Raw genomic sequence first — 12350 nt, forward strand, 5'->3', positions numbered from 1 at the left:
TATAGTCAGCCACGGGCAGTTTGACTGTGCCTATCAATACATTCATGACACTCCTGTTAGAAAACTGGAAAGAGCAAAACATAGGAACATGGTCACATTAATCCCATAAACACACAGATAACTCTTACACCAACCTTATTTTGTGCCTTTTATTCATGATTGTTTCAAGATTTAGTAAATTTACTATAAGCCCTTTTCGCTCCCCACTTTGATGCAGCAGCATAGATTTCCTTTATATCAGTCATCTTTCACCTAAAAGGGGGCGTGTACGTGCAGCACATACAACGTTCCATTCAATTCGTCAGTGCATATTGTTTCCGGTCTAGCTAGATCCGGTGTGGTTTTGTAGTTGTTCTAACGTTACTAGTTGTTGCAACAGCATGTGAAAAAACTACAAAGTTTGTTACACCAAAAAGAACATTAATCTCGAGTTAAAAAAATTGACGCCGGTAAAATAGGTTTACGTTAACGCCGTTAATAACGCGTTTAACTGACAGCACTAATGTACAATATCCCTAACGGAATGCATGTCTTCGCCAAAAATGACAAAATACGATGTTATATTAATAATGCAAATGAACGGCAAACTTTGAAATATAGTCTGAAATGATATGTTATTATCATTGAGACAACAGGGGTATACAATAAAATCCGATTGTATCTTATGTAGCAGAGTAGCTTGTGCTTTCCCTGTTTCTCTCTGGCAGCTGCCAGATTGGAGGTGGGTACGTTAATGAAGGGGGCAGCCCCTACATTGAGTATATTTATACGGCTAGATATCAGCTGACAGTGCGTCTTCCGTTCTCCCATTGTCGCTGGAGGAGCTAGCTTCCGTGTTTGGGTGGCTTGCGGGCAGTTTGGTATGGCCTTGCTGGAGCTAGGTTTACTGCTTGGGTCTCTTGCATCGTTCTACTACAAGTAAGCTTTCTCTGAAATTCACACAGGGTTTGATGCGGTCGTGACACCTGTTCATGCTTTTGTGCGACCGCATCATTCGTTTATGCTTCCTTGCTTTAGAGCGCATCTTCGCTTGGCAGTGGACTGTTTGCACGTCCAGCCTGGAGCGTTTATTCACTGGAATCGTGCTATTAAGGTATTCCGATTTTCCTAATTTATGTCGGACGCTTTTTATACCCCGTTGATTATCTCCGGGGGGTTTAATCTGCCTTGTTTGCCTGTTGTCTGGTTTTAGCACTGTTCGGTAGCCCTTCCTGTCATGTTCTTGGATTAGCTGTGCTTCCAGGTATGTAGCCTACTCTTAATTTCAGTTTCTGCATTTAGAGGTATTTGGCTTGTATTAATTCTCCTCTGTGATTTCAGACAGTGAAGTTTAGCTGAAGCCTGTGCGGTGCTCCAGATTGTGGCTGCACATAGGCCTCGCCGCTGCTGCTTTGTTTCCACGTAAATTCTACCGTAGGCTAACGTATGCTGTCCAGTCAGGTAGCTTCCCCCCTGGCCGTGCCACCTGGGAAGCCGCTTGCCGTACAGTACTGTGTACTCTGTGTTATTACTGCATGTTCTAACGTGTCCAAATGACACTGGGCTAGACTGTACTCGCCTCTATCACCACCGCCTGTTGCTATATGGTTTAGGCCTACTTTTGTGTCCATTGTCTTCACGCTGTGTGTTGTTTTTGTTTGTTTATTTTCTTTTTTTCATTTCACTCTCCTAAATAGGAGAGTTGACTGTATGTGCTTGTGTGTGTGCGCGTGTGTTTGTGGTTGGGGTGCATGTGCTTGTGAGTGTGTGTGTCTGTGGTTGAGGTGCATGCTTGTGTGTGTTCGTCTGCGGTTTAGGGTGCATGTGTGTGTGCGTGGGCCTTGGAATCTTGTGGTTGTGTCTTGCAGTGGACCATTGGGGCAGTATGCAGGGACCTCCCGCCTAGTACTAAGTGGAAGGCCCAAGGCTCTGTGTGCATAAAAGCTAAGTGTCCTACACATTATTGTATGCTATGTCCAACTAGCCATTTTTTGTGACCTCCCTGCCCTCACTAAACATTGTTGCCCTTCTCTTTCTCTCTCCCTTGGTGTGTGTGGAAGACAGGAGCTGTTTGACCTCGAGCAGTGGGTCGGTGGTGGAGCCCTTTCCTCACTGGTCTTCTATTTTGTGCACCTCCAGGGTTTTGCTTTCTTTTCTTTTGTATTTTGATCTTGCTGTGTTCACGTGTGGTGTGGTTTTGGACCCGTCCCCCTCCTCTTCAGTCTACCCCTGCCATGGTAAGCTACAGCCCTGTTTCTCCCCACACTATCCAGCTGAGTAGTCTCTCCAGGCCCTGCGCCCCCATGGTCCACACATCTTATAACATATTATAACTGCTCGTATCCGCTTGTGTTTTAAGGAGTGATCACTCTGTTAGTACTTTGTCAATCTCTTAATAAAAAGACTTTGTATTTTTTTGTAAATCACGTCTTCAGTCTCTTGATGTATGCGAACCTGTGTCATTGGTTGAGAGTAACCACCCTTTAAAACGAAACTTCTTGGGGCGCAATCCCCTAGATGGCGTTGTCGTCTAGAATCAATAACCCCTCAGCTCTGCCACATTTTGGCGTAGTCGGCAGGATACCTCAAGGTACTAAGACGTGGTTCCCATTTTTGTGGTATTGTTAGGACGCACCTGGTCTTATTTGTGTATGTATGGAATACTTTTCCCTTTTCTTCTGTGTATGAGTGGTTGATGTGCCTAAGTTTTCTTTAGAAACAAAGCAGCAGTGGCCTTTCCCAGAATTGAAGCTTGCCGTCTAGAGGGCGGCTCCTCCAGTACAAGGTTTGCAGGACCGCTTCTAGCTGCAGTGAGCATAAGTTAAATCCCTTACTTTTTGGTCATGGAGGAAGACTTACAGGGACCTGGTTGCACAGGTTAAAGCTGAGAATGAGCGGCTGAGGCTTGAACGAACAGCAACTCCCCAACTCCCCAGCCTGACTCAGGCCGCTCTAGTGACTCCCCGCCTCCGGCAGACCCTCTAGCAGCCACTCCAGCTGAGGGTCCTAATGCGACAGGATCCCGAGTGAATGATGGTGGTCAGGCCCTTGGCTCTTAGAGGTTGGTCTTTGTCCCCCGTGACCGCAAATGTCCAAGTTTCAGTGCTAAGTCAGGCATTAGCGTAACAGAGTGGGTAGATGAAGCACAAGCCTGTATGCGCGTCCGGCGCCTCTCCACCGTTGATCAGGCTGAGTTCTTGTTTGACCACCTTGTGGGGGAAGCGAGGGAGGAGATAAAATATCGCCCTCTTGAAGACCGTAGAGATCCTGATAAGATTATTAACATCCTAACAGAGTTGTATGGGTGTTCTCAGTCATATATATCCCTTCAGGAGGCATTCTTCTCCCGTAAACAGCAGGAGGGAGAAACCTTGCAGGAGTTTTCTCTGGCACTGCTGAGTTTAATGGACAAAGTTAAGAGGCAGGCTCCCCATGCAGTACTCAGTGCTGATGTCTTATTGCGCGACCAATTTGCAGAGCACGTTTTGGATGGAGCTCTGCGGAGAGAGTTGAAGCAGTTGATACGCCCCCAGCCACTACTGACACTGATAGAACTCAGGGCTGAGGCTATTAGGTGGGAACGGGAGGGTTTACCAGGAGGCGCTAGGAGCCGTAGCCATTCTCTTCCTTCCACCTACGGTATTCAGTATGCAGTTCAAGGAACCACACAAGCTCCAGCTGGTAGTGGGCCCCAGCAGTCAGAGCTAGATGAGTTAAAACAGATCTTAAAGCAGCAACAACGGCAGTTAGACCAGATGACTCAGAGCATTGCACAGTTGCACGACGTCCAGCAGCCTCGTCGTCTCCTGCGTGACCAGCCTATCATCTGCCGGAGATGCCACCGCCCAGGGCATTTTGCCCGTGAGTGTGATGGGGAAAGGGCCCTTCACCGCTCATATTCCCCCTCAGCAGTCCCCTCAACTAGTGGTAGGCCTCAGCCTCCCTCACAGTCGGGAAACTAGTCCCCCCTGGGCTGCAGAGTCACAGCTTAGGTGGGGACATTGTTGACTCAGAGAGAGTGGGTGGTAGTTTGGGTACATTATCTAGCCTAATGTCTACTTGCCCTCATTTAGACGTGTGCATTGGAGGTGAATTGGTTCCTTGCTTGATAGATACAGGTTCTATGGTATCGACAGTCACAGAGACATTCTTTTTAAGACACTTTGAGCCACAGGGTCAGGACCAGATGCGGTCCTGCCAATGGCTGCAGCTCCGTGCAGCCAACGGACTGTCTATCCCTTATGTCGGCTATTTAGAGTTGGAGGTAGAACTGTGTCGTAAGACTATCCCAGGTTGTGGTATCTTGATTGTGAAAGATCCTCCTGGCCCCATGGGCTCCAGGGTACCTGGGGTGCTTGGAATGAATGTGCTTGGTAGGTGTTATCGTGAGTTGTTCGGTCAGCATGGCCCCGCCTTGTTTAAAGCTACCTCGGTGTTGCAGGCTCCCACCCTCGTGGTTGAGGCCTTGCAACAATGTCATCAAGTAGAGGTTGAGTTGCCATCTGGCCAGCTGAGTCCTGTCAAAGTTCGTGGTGGGCGAGCATTTAGAGTCCCTGGGGGAACTATGAAGCTTATTCCGTCTACCTGTTCAAGCATATATGCCCATGGCATGGTGCTGTTTGAGCCTCCAGAGTCTGGTCTACCAGCTGGATTATTGGCGTTGCCTGCACTAGTTAGGGTAGTTGGTGGTACAGCCTCTATCCCAGTGGTTAATGTGAGTACCGCAGATGTCCTTCTCTTCCCACGCACCTTGCTAGGCACTTTACAGCATGCACACGTAGTCAGCTTGCCGGCTGGAGTAACTGAAGTTCCGTCTGTTACGGCCACAGTCAGTTCCCAGATAGTTCTGGAACCTGCACCTAGCATACAGGAACAGATTGAGGCCTTGGAACTGCCAGCTCTGTCTACATCAGAGTGGGGCCAGGTCAAAGCTTTGCTCAAACGGTACCAGACAGTGTTTTCTGCTCATGATGGTGACCTGGGTTGCACAAAATTGCTGTCGCATGATATTCCGCTGGTTGATGAGGTGCCTATCCGTCAGCGATACCAGCGAATACCCCCATCCGAGTACGAGGTGGTAAAAGCCCACATTCACCAGCTCCTGGATGCACAGGTCATCAGAGAGAGCTGTAGTCCATTTGCCTCCCCTATAGTCTTGGTTAAGAAAAAAGACGGTAGCCTGCGCTTATGTGTAGACTACCGTCAGCTGAATGCCAAGACTAGGAAGGAAGCGTTCCCATTGCCCCGCATCGAAGAGTCGCTGGACGCTTTGGCTGGGGCCAAGTGGTTTTCCACAATGGATTTGGCCAGTGGGTATAACCAGGTCCCGGTCACGGAGGGAGATAAAGCTAAGACCGCTTTCTGCACCCCATTTGGCCTCTTCGAGTGGAATCGAATGCCTTTTTGGGTTATGTAACGCTCCCTCCACGTTCCAGTGGCTTATGGAACGCCTCTTTGGTGATCAACAGTGCCACTCTTTGCTGCTGTATTTAGACGACATTGTAATTTTTTCGTCTACTGTATCTCAACATTTAGAGCGGTTGGAGCTTGTTCTGGGCCGGCTAAATCAAGAGGGGTTGAAGGCCAAGTTACGCAAATGTGCGTTTTTTCAGCGGGAGGTCAGTTACTTGGGGCATGTCATTTCAGACCAGGGGGTTGTGACTGACCCCAGCAAGGTTGAGGCGGTGGCACAGTGGCGACGCCCAAGTAATGTCTCAGAGTTGAGATCATTCTTGGGCTTCGCCAGTTATTACCGCCGCTTTGTGGAGGGTTTCGCTAAGTTAGCTGGTCACCTACATAAGCTGGTAGCAGCTTACGGGGGCAGTAAGTCCCGGCCACCCAAGGCGGGCTTTGCACAGGCTTGGTCCAATGACTGTCAGGCCAGCTTCGAGGCCCTGAAGGGTAAGTTAACCACCACCCCTGTCTTGGCCTACGCTGACTTCTCCCTTCCGTTCATCTTAGAGGTGGACGCCAGCTACGGGGGGCTGGGAGCTGTTCTTTCCCAGGAGCAAGGGGGCAGGGTGTGACCAATAGCATATGCAAGTCGTGGTCTACGGCCCACTGAGCGCAACACCATCAACTATAGTTCCATGAAGTTGGAATTTTTGGCGCTCAAGTGGGCCATGACTGAGAAGTTTCGAGAATACTTGCTGGGGAATAAGTGCCTTGTTTTTACAGACAACAACCCTCTTAGCCACCTGACCTCCGTGAAGCTCGGAGCCACTGAACAGCGTTGGGCAGCCCAACTGGCCCTGTTTGATTTTCAGCTTCGGTATCGCTCCGGAAAGAGTAACACCAATGCTGATGCACTGTCACGACAGTACCAGCCAGATGTAGATCCTGACTCTCTGGCCCCAGGACTGTCTCTTCCAGCCTCCTTGTTGCAGGCTATTGAACAAGGGCCGTCAGTGGCTGTCAGTCAAAATCTGGTCGTTGCCTTCCCGGGGCACACCCTGGCTGACTTGTCCTCCCTGCAACAGGCAGACCCAGTTTTGGGGAAGGTCTTGGGCTTCTGGAGGCAGAAAAAACGCCCCAGTGCTGACCAGTGTCGCACACTCTCCAAGTCAGTCCTGACCTTGCTACAACAATGGGACCGCCTGGTGGAGCAAGGCGGGGTGCTCTACCGTCGTATTTTCCGCCCAGATGGCGGTGAGGAGGTATTGCAGCTGGTTCTGCCCAGTGCCTTGAAGCAAGAGGTGCTCACCCAGTTACACCAAGATCATGGTCACCAAGGCGTTGAGCGAACATCTGAGCTGCTTCGCTCACGCTGCTATTGGCCAGGTATGACTACAGACGTGGTGCGTTGGTGTCAGGAGTGTGACAGGTGCCAACTTGCTGGCAGCTCACCCGAACAAAGTCTTAGCTATTGATTTCACAACACTGGAACCCTCTGCTTCAGGGGTGGAGCATGTGCTGGTAATGACCGTCGTGTTTACTAAGTACACTGTGCCATCCCCACAAGGGATCAGCGGGCTAATACTGTAGCCCAAGTTCTAGTGTTAGAATGGTTTTATAGGTTTGGGGTGCCGGCCCGGATCCATTCGGACCAGGGTCGGAGTTTTGAGTCTTTACTCCTTCATCAGCTCTGTGACCTCTATGGGGTCCGGAAGTCCCGCACCACCCCTTATCACCCAGAGGGTAATGGCCAGTGCGAGCGGTTCAACCACACTTTGCATGGCCTCCTGCGCACTCTGCCTGTGACTAAGAAACGGGATTGGGTGTCCTGTCTTCCTCAGCTGTTATTCTGTTATAACACCACCCCCCATCAAGCCACAGGGGAGAGTCCTCACTTCCTTATGTTTGGGCAAGAGCCGCGCCTCCCGATCGACTTCCTACTGGGTCGGGTGCAGGAACCAGGGGTTGGAAGAGTGCATGATTGGATCCTTCAACACCAGTCCCGTCTCCAGGTAGGCTTTGAGGGAGCCCAGGAGCGATTGCGGATAGCTGCTGATCGCTGGAAGGCCCACCATGAACAATATGTCCATGGCACACCACTGGTGCAGGGTCAACAGGTGTCGCAATGTGAGTGTGAGAGGGAGACATAAAATCCAGGACCTGTGGAGCCCAGTAGTGTACCAGGTGGTTAGGGCACCGGCAGCAGGGGGTGCAGTGTACACTATAGCCCCCATAGAGGACCCATCGCAGCAGAGGCAAGTTCACCGCACTCTCTTGAAGGCAAGGGTGGAAAGGGGCCACCCTGAACTAAGCCCATGTACCAGGAGATCATTGATGGCTACACCCTCCTCACCTCCCCATGAGGTTTGCGAGGGTGATTTGTTTGTGCTGGTCCCAGAACAGTCACGAGCATCCACATCTCAGTTGGAAGCGAACCCTGATCCACCTGAAACAGTCCCCGGTGCAGCGATGGTGGCTGTCTCTGAGGAGCAGCAACCGTCTGCCTCAGAGTGGCAAATGGCCTCTGATCTACCGGGTCAAACCTCCAGGCGAGTGATTTCTAGTAGTGACGGAGAACAAGGGCAAGGTAACCCTGCCCTGACAGTAGTCACTAACTCTGACGAAGGCTGGGAGTCAGCGCCACGCCGTACTCCTAGAGGTAATGCGGGGCAAATTATATTCTGTAATTGTCGTGTTCCGCCTCAACCCTTTGTGTTGAACTTACTATCGTCGGGCCGACGACACAAAAAGGGGGGGTGGATTGTAGCAGGGTAGCTTGTGCTTTCCCTGTTTCCCTCTGGCAGCTGCCAGATTGGAGGTGGGTACGTTAATGAAGGGGGCGGCCCCTACATTTAGTATATTTATACGGCTAGATATCAGCTGACAGTGCGTCTTCCGTTCTCCCATTGTCGCTGGAGGAGCTAGCTTCCGTGTTTGGGTGGCTTGCGGGCAGTTTGGTTTGGCCTTGCTGGAGCTAGGTTTACTGCTTGGGTTTCTTGCATCGTTCTACTACAAGGTAAGCTTTCTCTGAAATTCACACGGGGTTTGATGCGGTCGTGACACCTGTTCATGCTTTTGTGCGACCGCATCATTAGTTTATGCTTCCTTGCTTTAGAGCGCATCTTCGCTTGGCAGTGGACTGTTTGCACGTCCAGCCTTGAGCGTTTATTCACTGGAATCGTGCTATTAAGGTAATCCGTTTTTCCTAATTTATGTCGGATGCTTTTTATACCCCGTTGATTATCTCCGGGGGGTTTAATCTGCCTTGTTTGCCTGTTGTCTGGTTTTAGCACTGTTCAGTAGCCCTTCCTGTCATGTTCTTGGATTAGCTGTGCTTCCAGGTATGTAGCCTACTCTTAATTTCAGTTTCTGCATTTAGAGGTATTTGGCTTGTATTAATTCTCCTCTGTGATTTCAGACAGTGAAGTTTAGCTGAAGCCTGTGCGGTGCTCCAGATTGTGGCTGCACATACAGTAGGCCTCACCGCTGCTGCTTTGTTTCCACGTAAATTCTACCGTAGGCTAACCTACGGTAGAATCCAGTCAGGTAGCTTCCCCCCCGGCCGTGCCACCTGGGAAGCCGCTTGCCGTACAGTACTGTGTACTCTGTGTTATTACTGCATGTTCTAACGTGTCCAAATGACACTGGGCTAGACTGTACTCGTCTCTATCACCACCGCCTGTTGCTATATGGTTTAGGCCTACTTTTGTGTCCATTGTCTTCACGCTGTGTGTTGTTTTTGTTTGTTTATTTTCTTTTTTTCATTTCACTCTCCTAAATAGGAGAGTTGACTGTATGTGCTTGTGTGTGTGCGCGTGTGTTTGTGGTTGGGGTGCATGTGCTTGTGAGTGTGTGTGTGTGTGTGTGTGTGTGTGTGTGTGTCTGTGGTTGAGGTGCATGCTTGTGTGTGTTCGTCTGCGGTTTAGGGTGCATGTGTGTGTGCGTGGGCCTTGGAATCTTGTGGTTGTGTCTTGCAGTGGACCATTGGGGCAGTATGCAGGGACCTCCCGCCTAGTACTAAGTGGAAGGCCCAGGGCTCTGTGTACATAAAAGCTAAGTGTCCTACACATTATTGTATGCTATGTCCAACTAGCCATTTTTTGTGACCTCCCTGCCCTCACTAAACATTGTTGCCCTTCTCTTTCTCTCTCCCTTGGTGTGTGTGGAAGACAGGAGCTGTTTGACCTCGAGCAGTGGGTCGGTGGTGGAGCCCTTTCCTCACTGGTCTTCTATTTTGTGCACCTCCAGGGTTTTGCTTTCTTTTCTTTTGTATTTTGATCTTGCTGTGTTCACGTGTGGTGTGGTTTTGGACCCGTCCCCCTCCTCTTCAGTCTACCCCTGCCGTGGTAAGCTACAGCCCTGTTTCTCCCCACACTATCCAGCTGAGTAGTCTCTCCGGGCCCTGCATGGTCCACACATCTTATAACATATTATAACTGCTCGTATCCGCTTGTGTTTTAAGGAGTGATCACTCTGTTAGTACTTTGTCAATCTCTTAATAAAAAGACTTTGTATTTTTTTGTAAATCACGTCTTCAGTCTCTTGATGTATGCGAACCTGTGTCATTGGTTGAGAGTAACCACCCTTTAAAACTAAACTTCTTGGGGCGCAATCCCCTAGATGGCGTAGTCGTCTAGAATCAATAACCCCTCAGCTCTGCCACACTTACAGCATTCAACTATTTAGGTTAAGTTTATAACATTGTGGACGGCCACCAAGCATATTCTGCCTCACGGCTGCGCGCGCATCTAGTTTTGTTGGGTAAACGGGAAATCCACAGCGCGATATTTGGTTACACGAGTGTTGATGACTGACTGAAGAGCTTTCCACAAAACCTGTGATAAATGGGGTCGGCTTCACGCATTTGCATATGCCTTAACAATTTGCCGAGTGTTTTCCTTTCATATCTCCGATAGTTTTCATTTTAAAAAAAAATACATATGGGACAGGATCATCCAGCTATAGCCTGACTAATAAGCGCGAATATAAGCTATTTACCTTAGTGTGATTGACTGCATAGGATAGCCTACTTGACTTTCCTCGAGTAGCCTAAGCATTCACATTATTGTTGTCGCACTTGTGTGCAAATATAGGGATATGATCCAGAAATTGTAGGCCTAATGTTGTGGCGATGTGGCTGGATCAACTTTGTTTATTCCACTTTGAGTGCGCGATGCGTGGTACTTGGACACGATTGATTTAATGATTTTTAAATTAATGCAGTTGTGTTATAATAGTACAAATGTCTCAAACCCAGTTCTGCGAACCCTGTCACCTACTTGCAGACTGACCAATGAATCTGCCACGTCTCTGACTCTAGTAGCCACTGCCACGTTCTGCCACTAGCCTGTTTTTTTGTTTGTTATTAATTACAGATGATAAAGACGTACGATTCTTGTCATTTCGTCGGATATGAGCACTTCTACCTCGCATTCGCTGGAAAAAAACTTGTTATTAATTTGATTTAAATTATTAAACTTTGGAGCAGGTTCGAGTATGGATGGATCCACAAATGAGTTTTAATTGTTATTATTAGTGCGAGATAGGCCATTTTGTCTTCTCGGAGGTCTGCGTTCTCGAGCGGCCTTCTAGTTAGCATATTACAATGTGTGTGATTGAGGGAGGAGGGTGGAGTGTAATGCTCGTGCATGTGGAGTGTAGTGTAATGCTCGTGCATTACTTGGGATGTACAAAGAAAAGCTGCGTGGAATGCTGCGTATGCACAGTTTTATACATAAGGATTTTTTTTGTGCGTACGCTACTTTGCAGGTTTGCAAGTAAGCAATGTTTTAGTATGAAATCCACGCAAGCCTTTGTACATGAGGCCCCTGGTCAAGATGGCAGCAATTATTTAAATTAAAAAAGACAAAGAAAATACAACATGGGACATTGGTACAGAGCAAAAACATCAATAGCACACTAACACAGAGGACACAGAGTCCGAGACAACAAAGACTAGGGAGAGCTAATATACATTAGAATAAAATAGAACACTAGAAACAGTGACACTGTTCAGTGTAAGCCAGCTTTAAAATACTTTTAAAAACATTTAAGGAGGGTAAGGAGTCCACGTTGAGTGTATGTTGTAGATAGATAGATAGATAGATAGATAGATACTTTATTGATCCCCAAGGGGAAATTCAAGGTCTCAGTAGCATACAGACATCACACACACATTCACTAACAGCAGAAAAAAATAATTAAAAGTATATATAATATAAAAACACAACTAAGCAATAAGGACAGCAGAAGATTAAGAATATACTAAAATACAAATTATACTAAATGATATAGTTCATTCCAAGCATGTAGTGCAAAGAATGGAAAGGCAGATTTCCCCAGTTTAGTTTGTGAAGTTGGAGACTGTAGGAGGGGCGTGTTTGAGGAACAGGTGTATGTAGAAGGGCAAAAGGACAAATACAACTGGGAAGTGCTTCTAGCGATGTCTGAGACTTTGTGAGACTGAAGGTCCTGGGTAGGATACACCGAACTTGCAAGCGGGATATTCTTCCTACAGGCAGTAGGGGTGGGCGAGAGAGTCTTCATTCACCCTGTAATGAGTCATTTAGCCATATACCGACTTACGAAGATGATTAATTAACACGAAAACGTTGCCTGGTGTCCCTTTAAGCCTGCATTCTGTGGCTCTCAGATTTGGTGGTTAGTTTGTACCACTTGACAGGTTCAGTTGTGACTTCTTGAATACATCTCTGATACAGTAGGTAGGCTATGAGATGTTACAGGCAGGTCAGCATAATCTGTTGACTGTTTGCAGATTTAGGGTATTTCTCATTGGCGGTGAAAAGCTGTTGCACTCAAACACTGCCCACTTTATCTACGGAGTAAGTGCAGTGATGAAGGAATAGATTAAATAGATTAGATATGGAAGGTTTACAAAGTGATTTCATGCTCCCTTCAAAGAGAAGTCTATTTTTTTGTATTTTCAAAATACAAAATTACAGTATTTTATTTTGATA

At 48.0% G+C, this 12350-nt stretch overlaps 1 protein-coding gene and 1 long non-coding RNA gene across 3 annotated transcripts; both read left to right on the forward strand.

Annotated features, from left to right (window-relative positions):
- The first annotated feature begins 715 nt into the window (after positions 1-715).
- On the forward strand, positions 716-6808 carry LOC121715752. Of its 2 annotated transcripts, XM_042101666.1 has the most exons (5): positions 716-918; positions 1018-1093; positions 1193-1243; positions 1321-2216; positions 2686-6808. In XM_042101666.1, the coding sequence occupies exon 5, from the start codon at positions 4031-4033 to the stop codon at positions 5393-5395; it is 1365 nt and encodes a 454-aa protein (XP_041957600.1). In that variant the 5' UTR covers positions 716-918; positions 1018-1093; positions 1193-1243; positions 1321-2216; positions 2686-4030; the 3' UTR covers positions 5396-6808. The 2 variants fall into 2 exon arrangements, with proteins under 2 accessions (XP_041957600.1, XP_041957601.1); XM_042101667.1 differs by lacking the exon at positions 716-918 and having other exon boundaries at positions 1030-2216.
- An 8-nt stretch (positions 6809-6816) lies between these two features.
- Positions 6817-8838, forward strand: LOC121715755. Its single transcript, XR_006033675.1, has 3 exons — positions 6817-8389; positions 8489-8564; positions 8664-8838. It is a non-coding gene; the product is annotated as an uncharacterized LOC121715755 (long non-coding RNA).
- The last annotated feature ends 3512 nt before the right edge of the window (positions 8839-12350 follow it).

This window comes from Alosa sapidissima, chromosome 8 (genome assembly GCF_018492685.1).
Source record: "Alosa sapidissima isolate fAloSap1 chromosome 8, fAloSap1.pri, whole genome shotgun sequence".
NCBI lineage: Eukaryota > Metazoa > Chordata > Actinopteri > Clupeiformes > Clupeidae > Alosa > Alosa sapidissima.